Raw genomic sequence first — 25,294 nt, 5'->3', positions numbered from 1 at the left:
CACACTCAGTAGTCCCTCACCAGCCTAAAGGGCACATGAGGGTACGCTCTCCCCCAGCACGGCTCAGCTTCCCAGAGGTTCTCACTGAAACAGGCCAGCCCACACCAACTGTTACCTATGCCCAGACCCACACCCCCATCGCTACACTCCTGGACTCCCAGTGTGTTAGGTCTGTCCGTTGAAGTTCACAGACAGACAGGACCAGCACCCAATTCTGATGAAATACAGAAAACACCCATGGTGTTTTAAACTAACCCTCCTTGAGCAAGGACTGCAGGGGTGCAGGTCAGTCAGTCGCTGGTCAAAACCTCCACTGAGACAAGCTGCAACACAGTGACATCTTCAAGTGAGGCGCTTAAGTCCACAGCACTGCAAATGCTGCAGAGGGAACAAAGAAAGCAAGAGGCAGCTACAGTCAACGAGAAAGAACGAACAGAAACTTATCTATGGCAGAAATGAAATCCTGGAACATTCTGGGGAGAAGGTACGTACTCTGCTGTGAAAGCCAGAGAGGGGATGGAGAGATGAATTTTGACAATCTGATTCTTGGAGCTGTTACACACCTGTCAGTTATGTTAAGTTCTTCTTAGTTTCAGGTCACGTTTTCTGTTTTCACATTAATTAGAGAAGTTTCTAGCTGCCATTATCCAACTGCATCTTTTAAGAGTTCAGTTCTTTGGCACAATCTGATTTTAGGCTAAAACCCCCCAATTTTCATTAAAAGCCCATTACAGTGATACAATCCTTACTCCCAGAAATCCCACATTTTAAACCCTTGGCCTGAGAAGAACCGTTTTGTAGTAAAATGAAAACATTTGGTCTCTAAGGATTGCTCAAGCACTTACTGTCAAGATTTCATGGGAACAGAGCGGTAACTGCACCGATATCAAGAGCATTAAAAAACAGCCTGTGAATCATCAGATACAGGGGAATCTTATTTGCATCACTGTGCCCAATGGTTGGGAATACCTGCACTGATTTCCTAACTCGGTCACACCAAAGATAAAGCATTTTTGCCTTTTTATAAAGAAACTTCACCTGTGTGGTTTTGAATGGCTTCCCTAATTACATTGCCAGCTAGTGTAGTTACCCAGTGGGACAAGCACACTAGAGCATTCACAAATATGACATGTAAGCTACTCACTACTGCAGTGTTCAAGTGTCAGTCGTCTTTCAGGTAAACTGATGTCACACACCTCAGTGTGCGTGTGGTTTGTAAGACAGCAGCTCACTTTAAAGCGAAGTTCCAGTCAGTCTATATATGCACAGTACTATGCTGATTTGGTAATACAGGGACACAATTTAATGATTTTCTTTGCATTTGTTTTTACAAGGTTCGGATGCCAAAAACAAAACAAAACATTAAGTTACCTGATTTTAAAAAAGAAAATCACATACGTTTACAACATCAAAGAATAAGACGAAATATAAACCTTTGCTACTTACAGTTGATCTATACAGATTAACCAAATCACAAATCCGTCACAATATAAACGTTTAATTGTTACAATGAATAAGAACATACAGAAAATGATTTTATTTTTTTTTATAAAATCTTCCTTTGCTTTTGTATTTTAAACTTACCATTAACTAAATTAGCTATGCGGGACTTGTGGGGTACATGACTAAGAAGGCACCAACAGTACAAAGCAAAGACAAAGCAGTTTGAGTATCTTAAGAGTGCTCTACACTGATACAACACAAGAAAAGGCAACAATAGTAAGTAAACCAGCTGCAACCTTTAGAAATTTGTTCTAGATTTACAAAGGTAGTCCAACCTACACATTTCTTCCAATGCTTCCCTTAGTTTGATCACAGCACGTGCTACAAAAACCATCATAAGCTTCACTTTACTAATGTGCACTTTTCACTAATTTAGTGTCTTGATTTCAATTGTTAACTAAACCATTTTGAACCACAAATGTATTTAAAACTTAGTAAAAGGATTGTTTGGACTTTTTGTTGAAACCACTGCATTTACAAAAATATTTCCCCTAAAATCTGGGATTGCTTCAAGACATTGCTGTACAAATATAAAAGTACTATGCAAGGGACCAAATTCATGAGTATATGGTGTGTATGTATAGACCTATATTTATACCATATCACTGTGCTGTAACAACACAATAAATTTATCAATAACCAAGGACTATATAAACTACACTAACATAAGCAAATATATATTAATAAAGTTTAAATCTATAGTACAGTTGCTCAGCAAACACTTTCGACATGGTATAAATATATCATAGCATATTACAGTGGGCAGCAACAACAGGTTTTTCCTTTCCTCATTCTGTAAGGAAAACCGTGCTCAACTCCTTGGGTTTTGTTTGGCCACCGCTGAGTTATGTCATCACTGCTACTCCTGAAAGTCCTAGTGCACCACACCGCTCAGCCCATGTGTAGTGTGTTGCACACTTCAGATCTCACAGAACATGTGATAATGATGAGGAAGAGTCTGGCGACAGTCAGGACAGCAGAGTAAGATGCTTATTTGCCAAAGCATCCATGAGAATTTAATGTTTGCATATTTTTCTTCAGCTGCAAGGTTGGAATGTTTCTGACAATGAACTGTTTACATTCCTTATTCCCAAAGCATCTTTACCATGAAATATGCGTGTTACTTCGATTAAGAGTTGCTGTTCTCCACTCTAAAATATAAAAACTACATAAAGAAAAAAACCCTCAATGTAAAATGATGAAATAACCGACCTAACACAGTGTTGTTATAGGCACCTTCTTTTAAACTGTTTGCAAAATCTGACCAAAACAAAAATAATCATCATGCTTCAGCATTTGACACATCACAAATTCAATCCAACAATATTTACTGAATTCAGTAGAAGACTGATGAACGTGGCTACTGGTAGTGATGGATGCCAACTGGATTCAGCAACAATAGCTAAGGAAGAAAGCCCAAAAGCACCAGATGTTAGGTAAAGCAAACCCTCAGCTTCTCATTCCGAGAGAAGGGTAAGTCTACACCTCCCCAAAAATCCAAAATTAAAGAAAACTATTAGAAACAGAATTGGGAAAGAGAAGGATGAAGTAAGCTGCCAAAATTCTTCCTTAATAGATTTCTTCCTTACTAATCTACAACCAAGGTGTTACAAACTAATTTCAGTAACAGTCATCTTTCCAACCATGCCAAAAATGATTCCTGTAGTAACAATGATCATACAAGTAGCAGAGATTCTAGAAATACTTCAACTTTTCAAAACTGAGTGAGAAAAGCATTTTGGTAAAGATGTGTAGAAATGTCAAGAGAGATTTCTACACTGGTATCAACAGTCGAGTGCGTATTTCTATAGAAATGTTTTTAAGCACAGGCTCCATACCACAACTCACTGATCACTTGTGCAGTGTCCCGACAATGCTCCTAACCTGCTCCCCACAACAGAGATTTCTGTACCACAGGAACTTCCTGATAGAAAATGCCCTTTAGTGATGAACCCTTGCTTATTAAAAATCAGTTTTGGCAGACTAACACTTAAAACTAGAGGGAAAAAGAAAATTTTGAAATGGACTCTTGTAAGCACCCTTATCTATTGAAGTCTAAGTTAATGGCTTTCTAGATTTCTTTGAAGAGCAGACTAAATGGTATGAGGAAGCCTGGAGTTATTAACCAGCAAGCGTCCTTATATACTACAGCAGCAATTGAACCTGATTTCCATTCAAACGCATTACCCAAGAGGAAACCAAAAACTAATTCTTAATGTTAATGTGAAGATATAAGATTTAAATTTATTTCCAGGAATTACAAGTGCATTTTGTTCATATTAGCAAGCAGTCTTTATACAATCCATTCTTCACTGCTGCCAAAATAAAATGAGAAAAAGACAGCAGAGATATGAAAAGCTAAAAATAGAACTATTTTTCCTAAGTTATTTGTTGAATAGCATTTCAGTTGAACACAACTCAGAGGTAACAATAGATTATTTTTTTTCTCAATCATAGGCATGTGGCACTTAGACAATCATCTTTGCACAGAAAGCTTTAACAGTCATGCGAGGGCACAGTAATTATTTTAAACAAGGCAAATTTCTCACCACAGAGAGCAGTGGGGAAAGAAAAGGAGGCACTGCACTGGAACATAACACCTAGTAAACTCCACGTTATACAATTTCAGTAACAAATACTTGGAAAGATCATTAAAAGGTATACAATTTAAACATTATTTAGTGCTAGCTTCGTTTGGTTGTCCTAACTCAGCATTATCAGAAAAGTTTGATAGTACTTGACAACAGAACAGTACTTCATGTCACGAGCTCATGGAGGCTTGATTACAAATCACCATAGTGTAGGTTGCAAGAAATGAACTTGAGATGCTGACATGCTGTAGGAGCAAAAGTAAAATCAAACTTTCTCATTTAAAGATGCAGTGTTCCTCTCTGCAAGAATTCTGAACGTCAGTGATTAGATTCGAATGCAAAAACTATCAATCCTCATTTGAAGCATTGCAATGGTATGCAGGATGTAGACTGAGTTTATTAACATCATATTTTGGTTTCTCGCTTGCCACCAGATATGGATGCCTTCCACAGAGAAAAGCATTCACCATGAGGTCATCATGCCATCATGTTCTTTGTTAATCTTCCACCACACGGACAGTAAAGATAAGTTGGCGAGCTGCCACTCATTCTCTTTGCACAAGTCTCATAAACACTACTACACAGTATGAACTTTGGAAGTACTATGCCTCCAACATGGTTAAACTTTAAATGATCTCTTTTAGAATAAGCAGTGACAAAAAAAGAAGTACAAATTTTGTCAATACATGGAAAAAAATATTTCTTGGATGGATTCAATTAAGTTGGGTTCCATGTGGCTCTTACGCTGTAGGGATTACCTCTATGTACAGCACAGGACACCCAAACAAGTGCATAAGCAAGATTAACATGAACAGGACTTATGCTGTAATCCATAGCATAATGGGATAAACTCCACTGGATGCTAACCATTTCTGTTTAAAAAGGAAGTGCAAAAAAAAATCTGGGATGTCACTGACTTAAAGTGCCCTGAATAGTAGCTTTTCTTAAAAAAAAACAACCAAAAACAACAACAAAAATGCCAGCGACTTCAGTAAAGTCAGAAAGACATAGTTCATGGTGTAAACGTCTTACAGGTTAATGAATGATCTTCTCGGATACTGATCCAGGAGTGAAAGGAACCACTGCATCTTTCAAACCAGAAAGCAAGCAGTTAAAATACGGCCAGCAGTAGGTGCACTTACAGCACAGTACTGCAACAGGTCAACAATGGGCATTACGCATAGGAGTGTCAATTACAATTCTTCAGGCTTAAAAGATTCATTGAAAGCATGAAAAGCCAAAACTACCAGGAACTGCCCTCCTGAATGGCTCAAAGGAGTTAGTGGATAAGCTGAGAGAGGCCACAAGACATGACCAACAATAAAGAACTGGGAAGAGGAACAGCAACGTTTGAGCATGCCCAGTCCTCTAAGTCCTTGCCCTACAAAAAAGAGCAGAGACATATTTCAGTGAAGGAAGTTTTAACATCACCTTTTAAAACAAGCATACTTTCCTATTGCTGTGCTTTATATACACTATGTTTACCATGTGTCAGACAGCAGTACCAATATACATTAAAAAAAAAAAGTGAAGAGACCACGACATCAACACATTACATTTTAAATTAAAATTTTAAATTGTTGGAAGATTCAGAAGATTAATCATAACTGATGAAGCACCTTACTTGGCTGGCTAAAGAACCTATTTCATATTGCTTTTTAATTCTAAAAACTATAGTCAAAGGGAAAGCTTTGAATCTCAAAATCTAAGACATGGGAAAGCAAGCTGATAAAGTATGGGGGGTGTAGGGGCAGTAGAAATGCAGAGGAAGAGACTGTTACTGTCTGTTTTAAGCCAGCTCCTGGGGGGTGGTTGGCCCTCACTACTGTTAAACTGCTGCAACGTGGAATAGCTAATAACTCTTAACTACCAACAACTAGAACAAATTACCAGCATATCATTATCAAGCGAAGTACAATTTTAATTTCCAGTACCACATTGGCCAAAACAGTTCTTCACAACAGCATTTAAAGGAGCAAACCAGAAATTTCCGTTAGCACTGGATCACCGATGTCTTTATCCCTAATCCCTTCATCCCTTAATCCCCAAAACAACCTAGGTAAGCGTGGCCTGTGCAAAGAGGCAAGCGGGAGAGATCAGAAGCTATGATTTACTGCAATGTTAGCTACTTGCTCTCCCTTCCTTAATCCTACACAGCCTATTACTACCAGCTTTCATCTTACTCCTAAAAATTTATGTCATTTTCTTCCAGAACCATGTGCTGTTTGTGCTTCTTGTACAGAACTAGCTTTAGAAAACACAGACAAGAAATAAGCACCACAGATGTGACCGCATCTCAGGCCTACTTCTACTGGCAATGCCCAGCAAGGAAGAGCCAGATGAGCAAACCTCAGATTTACCTAACTTGCAATTACTGACACATTTTCAATGTTAGCTCCTAAGTAAACCAAAAGCTGTATTTCTACAGATCAAAATGGCTTCATTTGTGAGCTTCTATACACTTGCACGTTCAAGCCAGCTGCAATAAAGTTACCAACCGTAGGTAAAACCTGTCTGAAAAGTTTCCTCCGCCTTTTTATCTTTCCTTCCTATGAATTCATCAATAAAGAAAGAACGGGGGTGTGTGCAATGCAGAAAGTGAAACCCCATTTTCAGCATGGAAGAATTATTGCTTCTAGAAAAGCAACAAAGCCTCTACACACTGCTACCAGAGCCACGGACTTCCTGCAGTGGGGATGTTCCCTGGCTCAAAGCTTAAAACTGCCATCAAAACGAGGTGACAGAACACTGCTGGTTGATGGAGAAGAGATGGAAGGTACTTTACAGACCATAACAGGCTGTGGTCGTGGGTTTGTTTTTCTTTTCCAGTCACAGTATCACTTTGATACTTTGTTAGTGTCAGAAGTTTCACAAGTATTACAAGAACTGCCAAGTCCATATCTGACTGATTTTGTATGACACTACTCAGACTTGCAAGCCTCATGGAATATAAAGACCAATTAATTCCATTGATTAAAAAAAAAAAGTCAGAGAGTGTGAATACTGGTATGTTATGTTTTAAATTAAAATTTTTAATCTTCAAAAGATTGGGAAGATTAATCATAACTAATTTATGGATATTTAAATACTTATTTACTCACACTATTTCAGAGATACTTAAAACTGAAGTTATACTACACTAAAGCTTCATGCTGGGTTTTTGTTCTTGAAAATCATTTAAGGGATTTCTCCTCTGTACTTTACACTTAAGGAAGAATTTTTTAGAAGTATTTGAAGCCATACAACAAAAGAGTCTGTAATATATGAAGAACATTGCCTCCTTCAAACATTTTTTTGAGTAATATTTGCATTTCAAAGCACTACCATAGCTTTTATCCTGAGCAGCACTATTTAAATATAATTCTTATTCCTTAAATGTAACCTAAAAAGTAAGTAAACTTCTTAGCCAATTGCCTGGATTCCCTGTAGACACTGCAGTGGTGTAGGTCAAACTTTCTTCAATAACAGAACAGGACTCAGGCCAAATGAATAAGCATAAATCTATCCTTTAACAGCTAGTTACCCCGTCAGTGGAAACACCGACTTCTACATTTCACTAGTGGTTACAAAGTCCCAAAACTCTTCCCCCTCACCCAAGTGGTTGCACATTGCTGTGACTTTACCTATGCACAACTTAAGACCGGTATCCTGGCTGGAATCTAGCAGTTTCCTCAAAAATCAGTTCTTTCAGCTTTTCCTTCGGCAAGTCATCCAACTCCATATCAAACTTGAAGGGTGCTTCAGCTACAGGCTTAACAACATAAAGAAATATTATTACTTTTTGTAGTATTTTTCTGTTAAGTTCACATAGTCCTTGTAAGGGGAAAAAACCTGAAAAATTACTTCACCAAAGTATCTAATACCGTGCAGCTTTCAAGGAAGAACTCGTTCTAGTCCTATGTGTGTTTTACATATCAGTTCGACAAACTTCTAATCAAACCATAGCAAGTGGCTAATCACAGCTAAATCACAAGTTCATGTTTGTTAAAGGCTCATAACTTAGCTCTACCTGAAGATGAATTATCTGAAACATTTGTATTTTTCAGAAGAAACATTACCTGTCCCTTCAGAAAAACTAGCTTATTTCCTCCTCCCCTACCTCTACCAGAAGTAGCCTCACATTGCATTAGAGCTGTGCACTAAACCACAGTGAGTTGAAATTTGGGGGGTTTAAATGCACAGATCTGATGGCAAACTCAGTTATTCATCTCCTTTTCTCAGTCATTATGAAATATGACAACAGCAAGCTGAGGAAGTTCTGTTTTCAGGAGAGCTTTCCTTAGCATCTATTTACTGTGTAGCACCTCCAACGTCTTGTACTAGAACAAGAAATACAAAGTTCTGCTAAACTGATGCAACTCATTCAACTCAATTACAGCAGCAGAAACAGCATCCTTTGACTAATAAAGAAAATGCCCTGTTGCATCATTTAATCTATATTTACATTTTAACAATTCTTTACCTCATCACTTGGATCATAATACTGCTCCAGATAGGGATGGGCTAAAGCTTGCTCGACTTCAATCCGCTTATGAGGATTAAAGGTCAACATTTTATCCAACAAATCAAGTGCTAAGAGAGGGGAAAAAATAAATACGTGAGCAAGAGTTTAATACACATTCCAAAGTACAGAAGTGTTATAAACACTGATCTTACACACAGACAATACACACCACCCTTGGTTTAGTGCCAATTTACAGCTGGAACTCCCCAGCTGTAGCAGCACAACAGCAGCAGCAGCTTATTTCCTCAGTCTTGGGCAGAGTATCTTTGCCCATCTTAGCAGCTTTCCTCAAGTTCCAGCTCGGGATCTGGTCTGCTGGAGGTTTATATATCTAAGGCTCTTCAGCATAAGAATGAATGCTGAGGGAAGAAACACCTAGAACCTTAGGATACAATCTAGGTTTAGCTACAGAAGAAACAGGTCAGGGTTTGCCTTCACTCAAAGAGATGGTTGGGATTTTTGTGTCAAAAATCCAAGCCAAGATAGCACTCTTCTGAAATGAGTAAATAAGAATATGGTCTTATTCTGAAAGGAAAGATTGGCTGTTTAATGCCAAAATGCCATCCAAAAGTCATCAGGAGTTCTAGACTACCACAATCAACTATTACAGTGTAACCAGCAGCCCAGAGGATACCCTCCATAAGTGTTCGTATTCATGAGCAGGTAAAATCTGTTGAAGACAACTTGTAAAAAAATCCATAGAGAACTTGAAGATCCAGTAAGACAGAGCAAGGTCTGGTGCAATTCTAGGTAAATGTTACAAGCCCAAGCTACTGCAGTTGTTCAGCTACTTTGATTGTAACAGATTTTCCTTCTCCAAGTAAAGAAAACAGCATGGTTATAGTAGCAAGAAGCCCAAAGATCTCTGCAGTATCCTAGATTCCATTCTGGCTCTTCTCCTCACATCATTTATGACACAGACCTTAAATAAAAGCTCCTCACTGCAGTGAAGTAACTGTAGCTTTGCATCATAAGATGCATACTGAGCATTGCAGAAGAGACAGAGCTTTACCAGTGCATTCAATGGCAGCTTGAAATAGCTGCCAACTTGTGCAGAAATTAACATGAAATATTTTGATGAGTTTTTTTTTAACTCTCTGGCTCGCTCCAGGCTCACACATGCTGTGCACAAGGCTTTTTACTGACAGGACTGACAAACAGCTCTCTGAAGAACTGCTCTGTCCAGGCTACCCTGAAGACCGAGCTGAAGAGGTGCTGCAGAAGTCATGCAAGCAGCATGTTCCCCTAGCAGCCACGTGTATCATCACTGCTACAGCCTGAGCTGTCAGAAGCCCACAGTAAAAATTCCTGCACTCATGAGCACCATCATAAAGGCAGATTAAATCACCACTGTTTCCCTGAATGATAATCAGTTCTAGACAGTTCCATCTGCAGAAATCAGCTCTTACATGGTAGTTCAGTACCAGATCATATTCACTAAGATTAAACTGTCATACCAGTTTTTTAAAAGTGACTTATGGATTGTGTCAAAGCAGGGAAAAGAGTACAGCACTGTGAATATAACCACCCTTAAAGTAGGTTTAGAAATAGCATTTAAAAGGCACATAACTGCTATCTAGGAAAACATAATCCTAGTCACCCTTTACTAAAGCCTCTTTAAGAAAGGCAGCAATTATATTCCTTGCTTTTATAACTTTTGCTCCAAACAAAAAAAACCCAACCCCCCACTGAATTTTTAAACCCACTAAACGTTAACCTTTCTTGCTGCTGAAGGACCCGTACTTGATTGATGTGATCCTGGTTGTCTAGAACTGACACACCGCCTGCACAAACTATAGGAGTTCAGCAGCAAGTTGCTATCTGGTATCTGATTTTAGAAACCAAGTTGGAGATTTGTTTGATGCCTATGTCAAAATCCAGTGCCTGTGTTCAGTTAGATACCCAAAATTGCCTTGAAAAGACAAGATAGTATGAGGGTTTCATGCAGGTTTGTGACCGTACATATAAAGGGACCTGCATGTTCTATTTCCACCACAGACTAACTCTTCGGGTGGTTTCAAAAACCCTGTCCTGACATTGCTTCTGCTGCTCATTCCCATTTCTGAAGTTCTAATACAATGTAATAGAAGATAAAATACCTTTGGGGTCAGCATTTGGAAACAGCCTGTTCCATGGTACCTTATTTTTGTGTGGCAGGGAGAGCAAGTAGTTTCTGGCCTTCAAATTTATTATACAATTCAGATCTTCTTGGGAAGGGGATCCAAGTATACCTAAAGAAAATAAACACAAATAGAACTGCATTCTCTGAAGAGAACATTAAAACAGTTACATCACATTTGCTAAAACTAGGTATTAAATCTGCTCATAAGATTTCAGACTACATGTTTTAGGATAGAATACCTTAGAAGCTTTCTAGAAACTTACTATAAAGATTTAAGGCTTCTTTTTTCTTGTAAATTAAAAAATATGCATTTTTGCTTTTTAGTCATCAATAATACGTTTAAAAGATTCAATTAAGTGGCACATCTATAGATTGAGCTTTTAAATTATTTTATTTTAAAGACATCTCCACTGAGACAGTAAATAAATTGGTGTGTAACCTCTAGTTGCCCCTCAAATCAATGATTGTAGAAATAACCACAGGGAATAGATGATAAACCTACAGACAGAGGGATGTGGAAATGCTACTTTTATATGAAGCTTACCAAGGATATGGTTAAGTTGGTCAAGGTAGTGTTTTCCTGGAAAGATAGGTCTGTTGGAGAGCATCTCTGCCAGAATGCAGCCTACCGACCAGATGTCAATAGACTTGGTGTAACCCTGCAAGTAAAGCAAAAACATTTTTCTTAAAGGAATTTTTGCATAATTGCAGCAACATGTTACTCTGGCACATTCTGGGAGTGTACACAAATCAACCTCTTTTCCATGAGTCGTGCTTGCTGATGCTGTTTGACTTCTCTGTACAGAATGAGATAATTACCAATTGTGTATCAGAACACCAGTTCGAAGGGGTAGCAAGAACACAAGAAACGCTTCTCTAAAAGGATTCTCTAAGTTTAGCTGAAAGTGGTACCAACTGCAAATGTTTGAGACTCTCCAATTTAGTAGTAAATTTACAGTAACAAGTTTTGGAAACAAGAAAGTCTTTGATGAGCATAAATTACAGGCACAGATGTCACCGGGTATTCTTTGATCAAGTGTACGGCTGTAGAAACTCATGTGAGGGTTCTGAAGGATACCCATTGCTTACACTGTACAGGGACTGGATACACCTTTAAACAGCTGCAGAAGAATGGAAGAAAAATCCCCAGTATAAAAAAACCCAAAGGGATGATTTTATTGAGACCATGGAAATGCAATTAAGATTGACACACAACAAAGATCACATGCTTTCAGAATCAGATTCATCCTCATTATACATTCTAAACCTAAATCAAGATGTCAAGATTATATTAATACAACATTTGCAAGCCTTGATGAAGACAGGAGTAAAATGCTCTCATTACTAGCACATCTGTCCTGCTCTGTGGAACAGCATTTGCTAGTAAGAAGCCTCATAATTGACACGGAACTGGACACACAGGAACTCATGCATTTGATTATTCAGTTGTACCCAATAATTGTATCTGGAATCACAAATTTGTTGCAAGCCATTAGCTACATTTCCTCAGGACTGCATGTGTTCTGATCATGAACACACAGAAGGCTGGAAGGGGGAAAGCAAATCAGTAACAACCAGCAACAGAGGCACAGAGCTGTCCACTGTGGCGCTTACCTTAGAATTCAGCATGATTTCAGGAGCCCTGTACCAACGTGTGGCCACGTATTCTGTCAAGAATCCTGTGTGATCATGATCTGGGTCTGCAACGCGAGCCAGTCCAAAGTCACAAATCTGGTTTTAAAGAAATGAAGAAAAAAGAAACAAAAAAGACCATATTAGACATAAAGCTCCTAATACCACAACATTATTAATTTCCTTTCCCCGGCCTGTGATGTAACACTTACAAACAAAGGGACACTAACCTGTAATTTTTAGAAATAAATTACTGCACAAAGGTTAAGAAAAATGTGTTGGATTAAGTACACAAAGAGTACCCCAATAGGCCATGCAGGGGCCAGGAAGAATAAACTGTTTGGGAAAAAGAGATGTTCCTCATGCACAATTTATGCTCCACTAACTTAGCACCTTCTCTGCCAAGTAGGTGGCAAGATACATTGCTCAAATATGGTAATAGAAATTTACCAGAAAATCAAAAAGAAATTAAGGTTTCCAGAAAACAAAATTACCAGCCAACACATTCACGCAGAGTTCAGTCCCCTGTATCTTTGGACAAGAAGCTTTCTATCCAGTCAGGAGATAATGGCTGACTGGAGAGATTATAGGTTGCTGAAGGAGGCTCCAAGGCTTTCAGAGCTGTTTAGTGCCCTCTCTCCAGACAGAAACCAAGAAAACTGAAAACATCAGGATGGGCAGTGTTCTAGAGTACAACAGCTGTTCTTTCCCTGCCCTCCAACAGGTAAATGGCAATTTTGTTGAGCAGTACACAGGGCACACTCATAACCTTTTGCTACCAGCAGATACCAGTTTATGGTAACTATCAATTTCCGCTTCAGCGTACTTGCGCAGAAGACTTTGCACTCTCAGAAACACAAGGCATCAAATGGAGTAGCAGCAAATAGGAGGTTCCTCCAATGGGTCACGTTATAATAGTCTAGTCTTCAATAGTTAATTACACACACTGATTATATTCAAAATGTGAAATAATATTATGCTGTAGTCACTAAAGACTGTAATGGATAATCCTACCAATACCACAGAAACCTCACTGTACCCTGGCAACTTCCTCCTTTCTTCTGGAGGAACAGTCCATGAAACAACAGCTAAGGCAGGATGGGTTCAGCTGATCAAGAGTTGCAGCTCAAAGATTCAGCAGCTGACTTCAACAGAGGGACTGAAACAGGAGGCAAAGATGAAATTCATGGGCCAGGCTGCATGGTGTGACTCCTCTGACTTTGGCAACATATTTAAACAACAAAAAATAAAACCCATGAAACCCACACCACACACAAGGAACAACACCCAACAACTAAACCCCTGAATCCTTAGAAAACAAAACCCGAAAGAACCCTTTTAAACATGCCAAGGTTTATCCCAAGCTACACAAACAGCAGCTGCCCTGTGTGCAATTAGCAGCTTACATAAAGAGAATCAGTACAAGTAATCAGAAGAATCTCTTGTAAAGGCAGAGGCAAAGAAACTGCAGAGGACATCTTCATGGACTTCAGAAAGTAATTACACAGGCGGACAAAACTGGTGCAACCTCTTCCTCCTCCTCCTCTCCGGAACAGCTCGCTAAGACCATCGGCAAGGAGCCTTGTGCAGAACTGCAGTATTACACACAAGCCAAGTGCTGTGATTTGTTGTTACTAAGACAAAAGAAGAAAGACGCTCTCTGGGCCACAGTGAGGAGAAAGAAATGAATTAAAGAAGGTAGCTGTGAATCTCTCAAGTAGAAAAATGCACATGGGATAGAAAGGAAGATTAATGACAAAGAGAGCTTATTAAAATGACAAAAAGCCCCTGCTGAGCAGAGCAGAAGCAGGTTAAGCAGAAAAGAAGAAACACCATTAGTGAGAAAGGCATCAAGGCTGAAGCTGCAAGGAAGAGGCTTTGGCTGCTAGCAGTGTTTCCACCAGCCAGCACCAGCGGAGCAGGAACAGGATAACAGGGAAGCTGGAAGGCCAGCACACCGCTGGGCCGAAGCAAAGAGGCTGACTGCACCCTGGTGAGGGCAGATAGTTCTTGCCTGTGGCAACAGAACATGCTTATAGCGGCTACACTATGGAGGGGAACGGGGCGGGAGGGGGGGTGTGTGTGTGTGTGTGCACAGGGAAATCGAGTCCACTATGCCTGTTCAAAGAATGATTGGTACAAGTCCAAGCCCAGAAGGCAGAAAGCTTCTCAATCAGAACTAAAACTAGAAAACAAATCAGAGAGCAATATGACAGGCAAAATTTTCTCAGCATTTTGTCTAAGTCATAGCAGAGAGTAAAAAAACTGCATAGTGAGAGCCAGGTGTGTCAGTCGGTGCTTCATGTCTTGGAGAGACACTCCATTTGCATTGGTGAGGCCACACCTCAAGTGCTGTGTCCAGTTCTGGGCTCCTCACCATAGAAAGGACACTGAGGTCCTTGAAAGAGTCCAGGGAAGGGCAACCAGGTTGGTGAAGGGGTTGGAGGACAAATCCTCTGAGGAGCAGCTGAGGGAGCTGGGAATGTTTAGTCTGGAGAAGAGGAGGCTGAGGGGAGACCTTATCTCCACCTGCAGCTACCTGAAGGGAGGTTGTACAGAGGTGGGCGATGGTCTCTTCAGCCAAGTGACAGGTGATGGGATGAGGGGAAATGGCCTCGAAAGAGTTGTCAGGGGCTGGAACAGGCTGCCCAGGGAGGGGGCTGAGTCACCATCCCTGGATCTGTTTAAAAAAAGGGTAGATGAGGTACTTAGGGATATAGTTTAGCTTGGGATGGGAATGGTTGGACTTGATGATCTTAAAGGTCTTTTCCAACCTTGTGATTCTGCGTGTGATTTAACAGACACCACTAAGAGAGAAGGGATAACTTACCCACTAATAAATAAATGAAGTGCCAGCATCCTATTTATATATTTAGCTTCCACTTCCTGAAAACAATGTTCTTGTAATCAGTACCAGGTATGCCCTTTTTTGTTAATCACAGATGGCTTAAAATTGGATGAAGTCATCAGGCAGATGGCAAGATTTATGAGGATCATGTACATGTGACCATCTAGTAAGTAAATGAAATGACACCCAACAGTGCTACTAATGCACTGAAATACATGAAGTTCTATCATGGATTGGTCTGTGCTCATGTGTGTATCTATCTGTATAAAAGGAAAAGGAGAGGCTTCCATTATGGTAAGAAGGTGGTAGCTGAAACACTTGTGTGCCTAGAGTAATTGGTAAAATTCAGAAACAAATATTAACTTGCAGTTTTCCTCATTTCCTTCCTTTCAAGGCTATCAAAGTACCTCAGAATTCTTGGATGTTTAATACTTGGGAGTATTCACTATGTAGACAGAAAGCACAACTTACAAAATGGTAAAGTGTGTTAATGTTTTAACCAAGTCATAAATTCTCAGCTGGAGTAAACTGGTACACTGAAGACACTGCAAAATAGTAGTTGAGAATCCCTTTATAATAACGCTGACCTCATTTTCTGAACTATTAATGCCACTGGCCTGGGGAAACCATATGGTCATGATAGCTTTTTATGTAAATAATTTACAAATTGTTGCAAGCAGATAATCAACAAAGCACGTGTTTCTAAAAACATCAGGTACTATTTTGGAGTATATTCCAGCCTGTAGCATGCCAGTATACATAAGTGTCATTCACAGGAAAGATGCCAGGCTGAAAAGTGAAGACCAGTATCTTTATTACCCAGGACTCTCACTGGAGAGAGACTCCAATGTAGCAGCTTTCACAGACTCTCAAATCTAATCTTTCACTGAAAATACATTAACAAGAGACAGTGAAGTCAAATCACGTACTTTCACACACTTTCTTTCACTATGTGCTAAGTTATATTTAAGTTCTCATTAAATCTGTAGCATAGCCTAAGGAAACAGAAACAGCATTAGGTTCTGCACTTCTGCCCTGAGCCGTTCTGCTGCTTCGGACAAGCTACAGGGTTCACAGACAAGTTATGTCCGGAGACACTCACACCTTTCCTTCCTGGAACTGGAACCTATGACCTAGAACATTAAGGGAAAAGAAAGAAGGAGCCCTGTAGGACTCAGCTCCAGAAGAGAGCATGAGCTTCCTCTCATAACACCACCAAAGAAAAGCAAACAGCATTACCACTGAAGATGAACAAACCTTCTTCCCAAAGGGTGATTTTAAGTTGTTCACTTGCACAGCATGCTGTGCCTTGAGTTTATGTACAATAATCCACCTTGTTAGCACACACATACATAGCTGACAGACTTGCAGAACAGCCCTAAAAGAAACAAGTTAGCACAAGTTCTGTGTTCATTAGACTAGGCCAAGCATACTATTTTTCTCTCCAATTCTGTTCTTCAAACTTTAGATGAGGTAGTAATACACCACCAGAGCTCCCTTCAGGTTATGAAAAAGCATATGCTCTGTCATATAGACAGACCTTCTGTGCTAGGAAACATGTATTGCAGTGCCATGCTGGTTTTAAAATGTATTAAGGAAATTTGAGCAGGAGTCACTACGGTCATACAGTATTGTTTTGCCATACAGGTATTTACCTTCTTTTTCATGACCATCTTACTTGTGTTAAAACACTGCCTCTTTTTATTGCCTTTAATTGCACAAAACACAGAACTACACATGAACTTTTCTTTCCTGCCTATATAACAGTCATCGTAGATTCTATCCCATTTCTTTCACAAAAGGGTTAATGCCTTGAAGGGATCTGATGCAACAACAGCTGCTGAAATCCCATAGCAAGAGTCACAGGCGACCAGTCCACCAGTACTGCGCATTAGGAAAAGCTGACAGGTAGCAGTGGGAATGTAAGGCAAACCAATCGTGTGGACAGCACTTTGAATGGACCAGCACATGAACAGCAAGGGCTTTGCTTAGAGTTGTGACAAACCTGTACAGCCATCAGCTGGGTTACATGTTGAGGGGGTATTTTTGCTTTGTTTGCTTTGTTCCATGAGAAAGCTAGAGCTACTATAAAAAAGTGTAATCAGGTGCAACAGTTGTACCACATCAAAGTAATATAAACTCCATCATCTTCCTCCATCAGCAAATACATAACAAAGTGTAACAGGGAACCATACTCCAGTGCTTCTCTAATAGGCTCTCTCATCTTCCATGGGTTTGCCACCATGGGACTGAAAATCACAATAGCTTTTTCCTCTAGTAACTTGCTCGATGTTTGGTTTTAAGTCCCATTATCTGTACTATCTACAGTGTTCTGTGGTACCAAGTTCCACAACTTAAGAATGCTGCACATTAACTAATATGTCCTTTCACTCTGAACACAACACCTGCTTCTTTCATTTACTCCCCCTTCCCCTTTTAAAAGGTAAATACAGAGAACAACTGTTCAACCTCCCTATGCCGCTAACTACTTTATCAAATTCTATTGTATTCTTTCTTTTCCTCAAGCAGTACCTTCCAGCAGAGGAGGCCTAGGCTAAACAGTCTTTCCTGATACAGAGAGAAGTACTTTGAAGTCCTGGTTCTCCTCATTTTAAAAGGATATCACAGGGAGAAGTGTGACAGCTATGATCAGAAATGAAAACTCAAAGCCAACAGAAAGCTATAGAATGGCATGTTTTTGGTTTTAATCTCTATTTCTGTTCTAATTCTTCACACTTGGTTTGCTTTACTGAATGCCACCAAGCACTGAGTTGACATTTTCCAAGAATCTTAACAGCTCTAAGATCATCCTTCTGTAGTATTAGCTAGAACAGAGCCCATCGCTGGAAATGCAAATTAGGAATGTTCTCTCTCCGAGTAATTGCTGCACATTTCATCAGTACTGAATTTCACATGCCATTTTAGTTGCCCACTAATATGAAATTCTTTTCCAACACTGAACAATTAGCAGTTTAAACAGAGCAACCAAGATTTGAAATGCACATGGTTTTGAGTTTACCTCCTAGGTAAATGCAGCTCTGCTTCAGACAAGTATTTTCACCTAGCTTTCAAACAGGCTGTTTCAAAGTCAGCCTCCAGATGGAAACAGTGATGCACTTATTAAAGCAACATAACTGAATTCTTACCAATTATTTTATCAAAACCAGCATTTTGGCAATCTTTCCAGGGTAAAAATCACATTTATCCTCAGTAACAAAACAACATTCATAGTTACAGCAAGTAGTTTATGAAGTAGTTTATGGGAGCAAAATGTCCAAGAAATTGCAACTAACCTTGAGATCACAAGTGGTGTTAAGCAGCAAATTCGAAGGTTTGAGGTCACGATGAAGCACATTGGCTGAATGGATATATTTTAACCCTCTCAGAATCTGGTAAAGGAAATAACAAATGTGGTCGTTGCTGAGGTGTTGAGTCTTTAAGAGCTTGTAAAGATCTGTCTCCATAAGGTCTTGCACGATGTATCTGTCAGGCATCAGATGTAAGGCAGCAAAACAAATGTGGCATCATGTTAGATATCAATATACAGTACAAAGATTATACTTCTGTGGCAATTTTTCTCTCTTGTTTCACAGTAATTATCCAAACACATAGCTGCTTCTTGTTCTGGAAGTTTTGAGCCAAACAATCCTGTTACATGATGCAGCTCTTCACAGAATTCAGAGGCATCAGCACGCGGTCCTCAAATGAATCACCATAAACCTCAATTTCTTTATATTAGAGCCCGATTTTTACTGGAATCTTAGTGTGGTCAGATTTCTATCCTGCTTGCCAAGAAATAAAGACCAGGGTTTGGTTTAATGAGTAATAAGCTTCTGAAATACTTGCTTCCAGCTGCATATAAGTATGAAGGTCTGATAATTTCTGATCACTCTTCTCTGCCACCTCTGCACTGCAAAAACTCAGGACAAGAATCCTTTTCTTACCAAAATTAAATCCTAGTCTTTTCAGTTGGATTATTTTGTCCCCAAGATTGGAGTGAATATAAAGAAAAGGGATTTTTTTTTCCCCCTGCTTTGGCAGGAACGAGTTAAGTAAAATTTTATTCTCTCTTAATTCAATTTGGCTGCAAAAGCCTTGGGGTGCAGTTCCGTGTTCCCTTTTCACTGAAACAGGATTTAATAAAAACACGCTACTATCGCCATTCCAATTGGGCATTGGCATCCTCTCCTCTGGGTGTTCAGACTGGATCACACAATTAGGACATCATTTTACAGATAGCACCCACTCCACATCTGTCAAACCCCACGTAAGACCAACTGAACTCAATTTATTGATAAATCATGCAAATATTTGCCCTAAATTCAAGTCACTTTCTACCTGCAAGCACTTCTGCCTTTTATTAGGCAGACATCTGCAAAGACCTGCAAAACCAACTGGAACCAAGGCACACAGACTTGGGGAAATCAGACTCCAAAGCAGGCCTTGTAACTCAAGCAGACTCCCAGTTAAGACTACTACATACGTTAGATATGCACATGAAGTTGTATCTACACAAAGCCAAGTTTCCCATGAAAGAACAATTAGTGTAATAAAAAGACCAGCCTTGCAGACATTAATCAAGCATGTTTATCTGCTCATGTGCAATTTCAGTCTTCTCACATATGCAAGAAAATGCAAAACTGGGAGCTGTGTTTTGCTTAACTTGCCCCAACCCCAATATGTGTCCATTCTATTCTTTAAGAAAATTTAAAGATAATTATAGCAGTCTGGTCTTTTTTTTTTTCTCCTCCTCAAAGCAATAAGTTCCAACAGCTACTGCAGTTTTAGGACTAAGTGGCTAAACTAAATAATCTCTAAAACGTTGAGCTCTTTGCCTTGGAAGATAAAAATTAACCTTTTTCTTTTTCCTGAAAAAGAAACAAAAGTAGAGTTCACCAACATATCAAATCTGTACTTGTATCTATAAACCTATCAAACACTATCCCTTTCGATTTCCATCAATAGAAAGCAACTTTAATGAAAATTTAGTAAGGAAGAGGATGAAGAAATAATCAGAACAGAAGACAACAACCATCTCTAACTACACAGAATAACTTAAAACTTTGAAAGGATACACATCTTTCATTTGTTCAATAGTCGGAGCTCTGATAATATCGTTTATTCCAATAATATTCTCATGCCTGAAGCGCAGTAGGATCTTAATCTCCCTCAGAGTTCTCTGGCAGTACGTCTGATGCTCAAAAGGACTGATTTTCTTTATAGCAACTCGAACTTTGTTGACGTTATCGTAGGCAGAACTAGAAGAGAATTGATAACATTAATTAAAAGGGATATTAAACCCATTACATTCAGAAAGCTAGAATGCAAATTCAACTGAATATAGGTGCATTTGGTTTAGAAGAGAGGTGACAGTGGCACAGATGTTTAGCCTATTTGGGTATCTACAAGTCATTAGCTTTCCCAACTGACTTGGAGTCTGCTGATTCCCAGGTATCTGAACAAAGACAGAATCATTCATCTTCTTTATCAGCCTGTATAGCAAACAAGTTTGAGACTTCTTTGCTGTAATCAATAACATATCTGAGAGAAAAAGTTTGTCTTAGCCCATTCACTTTGGGGTGCAGAAGTCCTCAGAAATCATCTTTCAAACAGCAGAATTCCACATCCTTAATCTAACTCCTGCGAGTACTTCCAATTGCCACAACCCTTTACTCCACCGAGCTACACTGTCAGCACCTTCAAGAACAGATGTGGGAGAACAAAAGGGAGGGAGAACATCTGAGAACATCTTCCCAAGTTCAATTCCAAAGATAACAGAGTTCAAGAAGGTAAAGGATACATGAGATGACAAACATGAAGCAAAAGCAAGTGGCAGTGAGAGGCAATACGGTGATTGTGACCCCAACCAGCGAACACTCTGACTGCTACACCACTGACTTCAACAGTTCCAAGCACCATTCACAGCTATACCAATGAAGCAGTCACAGTATTTCTGTTCAAAATGCCTACGTGGTTATGAAGGATATCACAGCCTAAGCCTAGTTAAAAGGCTCAGTAAAACATACACTATTTTGTAAAGTTTGGACTCTGGTTATTATTTCACCAAAATGTTGTGAATCCTTACAAATTTCACAATGTTTTTGTGGTCTTGCCTACATGAATGACAACACATCTCATGATAATAATTATATATGGTAACTTAATTAATTAGAATTTAAATGTGTGTATATAATTCTTGTTCCTTTCCAATTTCTTTTTGCTCACTACTGCATTGTTTGGAAATCAGAACGTAAGGCTACATTTATACATTTCTGTTAGCCTCAACTATTTCACGTAAAAAAATATCCATACTAGTGAAACAGGCTTTCCTTTCCACGGATTTTCTATGATCAAGTTCCAGGACATTCTTTGAAACTCTTAATTGGCCTTACTCTGCTGAGATGTCCAGGTATCTATTGATCAGGTAAAGCAGAATGAAATAGGAAAATCCAATTAGAAAAGGAGACCCAAGAGGAATATGAAATGCATGGCTACATCAAGGTTCCTCCGCCACGGTGCAGATTTATGGTGCAACAAGGTGTTTGAGACAGTACTGCTCTCACTGTATGCAAAAGTGTTTAACATTTCTCACTTTCATTATTAAAAACGACACAGAAATTGTGCTGCCAGTGAGACCTTCACACAGCTCATGAATATGTAGTGACATCCTTTCTGCATGATTTTTTCCACAGAATCACCGTGACCTGTCTGCATCTGTAACTCCAGCCTATAACCACAGACTGCACAATGTATTTTACCTCTAGAAACACTGAACTCAAATGCTCCAGAGGGTACTTTGAAATTCCACATGCTAAGCAAGTCTTCATTACAACTGCTGCTATTACATATGTATAGATAACACATTAGCAGTTCCTAGCTCCCAAAATAGATAATAACAAAGTCCCATAAGTGGGACCTGGCATAGGCTTCAAGAGCACTTTGCCTACAGTCATTTCCTTAGTTAATCAGTTAATCACCTGCGGTGTTTACAATACACCAGGTAAGGTAAGTCACAGGCAGAAAACAAAACTGGAAATAATTCTGAAGTATGAACAATCTCTATTTGTGAAAGAAGTTAAAGAATGCCATGGACCATTTTACCATTATAAACAAACCTCCTATCTCCTTCTTTGTAGTGACTTAAGCATATTTTTTCTGCTAAAATGCAGAATCTGACTTCCTTTCAAAGTACTGGGCAGCAGCAGCTATGCAGAGCCAAAAAAGGCAAAATACCAATATTTACCAATTGATGCTGCTTAAATAAAAGCTCCTAATCTCTTACAGTATTTGATAAGCCTAGTAGTTATTGCTTCTCGAGCAAGGCTTAGTTACTGATTAAAAATAGGCATCTTTCCTTGTACAGAATCAGTGAACCTGAATCTAAATATACCAATATTTCCTTTCTTGTAGATGTTTCGCAGATCTCCAAGCATTTTCTTAGCAAAAGGTTTATGCTGCTATTTAAAAAAGGATGTGCAATTTTGCTTTCAGATGGCTCAACTATAAAACAGATGATTCAGTGTGGAAAAAAGCTGACTATTTGCATTTGCAGTAAAGATGCAATCAATTTCCTCTCCAGTGTATATTCTGCATACAATCATTTTTCTGTTCGTATCAGAAGATCTCACCGCACTAATGTAGCTAAGCATGCACTGCTGTTACCACTGCAAAGCCTCAGCTGAGGAGAACAAACCCAAATACTATCTAGTTGAAACATTAAAAGGGACACTGGATTTATTTCTGTTGTCACACTTTTTGAAATATGAGCTTTCCTGTAACTAGATTAAATGTATGAAATATTATCTCAATGCCTATGAGGAAGAAGCTAATCATACATCTAGTTAGGTACACCTGCTTATACACTGTAGTTTAAATATCATGCATAATACAGATAGAGAATCGCTGTTAGAAAGTTAACAGCGTATCACACACTCAGTCACAGCCCTCAAAGCAAATATGGTGTTCAGTGAACTGTGACCCTTTAGAAACCAGCACTCTTTCAATGTGACAGGTTCTACAGCAGAACTGTAAGAGCTACATATTCAACTGAACTTCAGTGGAACTGCAGTCATGCGTGCTCACGCACACGTATGCTACAGACACCTATTTGGCCTATGGAACCACACAGCAATATCTATTTCACTACCTAGGAAACTACCTGTCTGACCTTTGTAGGTCAGACAGAACCATTTCCCAAAGCTCTCCCTGTTCCTCAATCTCCAACTCACTGCTACCTGCCATCAGCACCAGATTTACATACCAGTCTCCAGAGCCCTGGTGAAGAAACACGCTACTCATGCAGTACCCAGTGCAGTGTTCACAAACTAAACAACTATAAAAGGTGCAAACCCAAATGCATTAACTCACTGTAGTCAATATAACAGCTTGCTTATCACTTAACACAGGATTCATCTTGTTCAGCCTTAGCTCGTATTAGAGATCTAATACTACAACTAATAACCAGCTCAGCTGTCCTGACAGCCCAGCATACACATCCCATCCACCACCCACAGCATCCTGAATTCAGATGATTTACATTCTGAAGTGCTGCCCCAGTGCACATTCTAATCTCATCGTCCAGACTTTCAGCTTCTGCTAAATCTCACAACTCCTCATATTTTCATGTTAACTGGGACTCCTAAAGGTGAGGACCTTCAATTAGCTAGACTATTTTCCAAAGAATATAAAAATCTGTAAAGTGGAAATAACAGTTCACATACTAACAACTTTTTGAGGGATAATTTACAGCTTTTCGTTTCTAATCATTAACCACATGTATCAATCACTGCACATGGAACTTTCCCTCTAACAGTCTCTGCGTTACTCGCATTATGATGAATCTAGTCACTGACACTTTAAATATTCAGAAGGAAGGATATATTTCCACCCGAATGATGTGCAGCTCCACAAGCTGATGCAACCCTTCAGCTGTGAGTGCTATTTATCTGTAATGTGATAAATTTAAATATAGATTTTGCAACTGCCCAACTCTAGTATACACAAAATTATTCCTATTTCAAGCTGTGGTTACTATCCTGTGACAACCTGCAATAGCCCCATTTAGATTCATTTAAGACACCACATGAAAATCAATACAAGCCCCAGCAGTGCAGTTTATCATTCCTAATATTAAGTACCTTATAAATATAGAACAAAGTTTTTTACTAAGTAAAACATCTTGCACGGCTGTAGAAAATAAACAAATGAGCAATTATAACCCAGACCACTTTTAAAGCCAGTGTTTTATCCTTCTGCTCCACTACCAACTTCCTTTTTAGAAAGAAGTCCAGGGTGGGGCTGCTTCCAAATGCAACTACGAGAAAGTGTACCGCAGTATCTGAGCAGCCTGCGGGAAACAGCATACTAATTGCTACGGTGAACCCCTGACATGTAGCCCCTCTCCCATTAACTCCTTCTCAAGGAAGGCAAGCTTTTCACCCGCCAGATTGGGACAAGTGCCAAAGCTTAGCTCCTTCTACCCACAATGGCTGCTGCATGTTCTTCCATCCATTTCTATTCCTCACATGTTTCATTTCGGAGCAGAACTGGAACAAGTGAGAGCATGCTGCAGCTGCCGGGAGGAAAGGAGCCAGCTCCTGGCAATAGTTACATCCCACAGAGGGCTGTTTCTTCATATAACCATTGAAAAACAACTGCCTACTCTGCCGGCACCCCCATCCTCAGAACACTCCTCTGCTGTGCCGCCTGGAGGCTTACCCCACCATGGGACACTCTTCCAACTCTTCTAGGACTATTCACCTCATGGCTGCTCTCAGCACACGCATGCACACACACAAAAATACACAACGCTACCGGCAAACATCCTAATTACAGCTCTAAATGAAAGACTGATTTGAAGTTTGAAAGGGATGTTTTATCAGTAGCTTTGCGTTGCTGTGGAAACAAGATTCCGCGAGCATATCCAGGGATAAGAATCTTTCTGAAATGTTGAATAATTCTGCTTGCAACCAGGAGAGGAAAGGCAAAAATAATGCCTGGCAAACAAGCTCATCTAGGAAGATCTTTAATCTTTTCACTGAGTCTACATTTAGCTCAATTGCAGACATTTATTGAGTACAACATGCTGACATTTA

The 25,294-nt window shown here is 39.4% G+C and overlaps 1 protein-coding gene across 1 annotated transcript in view; it reads right to left on the bottom strand.

The window, feature by feature from the left end:
* Positions 1-1,286: 1,286 nt before the first annotated feature.
* MAPK1 (mitogen-activated protein kinase 1) overlaps positions 1,287-25,294 on the bottom strand; it is a gene marked incomplete at its 5' end in the record, with an annotated part of 35,437 nt that continues 11,429 nt past the window's right edge. The window contains 8 exons of the mRNA XM_084271877.1: positions 1,287-5,475; positions 7,718-7,845; positions 8,557-8,666; positions 10,698-10,829; positions 11,265-11,379; positions 12,335-12,451; positions 18,494-18,683; positions 20,276-20,458. Coding sequence (XP_084128003.1) covers positions 7,729-7,845; positions 8,557-8,666; positions 10,698-10,829; positions 11,265-11,379; positions 12,335-12,451; positions 18,494-18,683; positions 20,276-20,458 — 964 coding nt within the window. The 3' untranslated portion in view covers positions 1,287-5,475; positions 7,718-7,728. The remainder of the gene's footprint in view (positions 5,476-7,717; positions 7,846-8,556; positions 8,667-10,697; positions 10,830-11,264; positions 11,380-12,334; positions 12,452-18,493; positions 18,684-20,275; positions 20,459-25,294) is intronic.

The sequence above is a fragment of the Gallinula chloropus genome (assembly GCF_964237585.1).
Source record: "Gallinula chloropus genome assembly, chromosome: 17".
NCBI classification, from domain to species: Eukaryota; Metazoa; Chordata; class Aves; order Gruiformes; family Rallidae; genus Gallinula; species Gallinula chloropus.
This window is presented reverse-complemented; position numbering and strand designations above follow the sequence as displayed.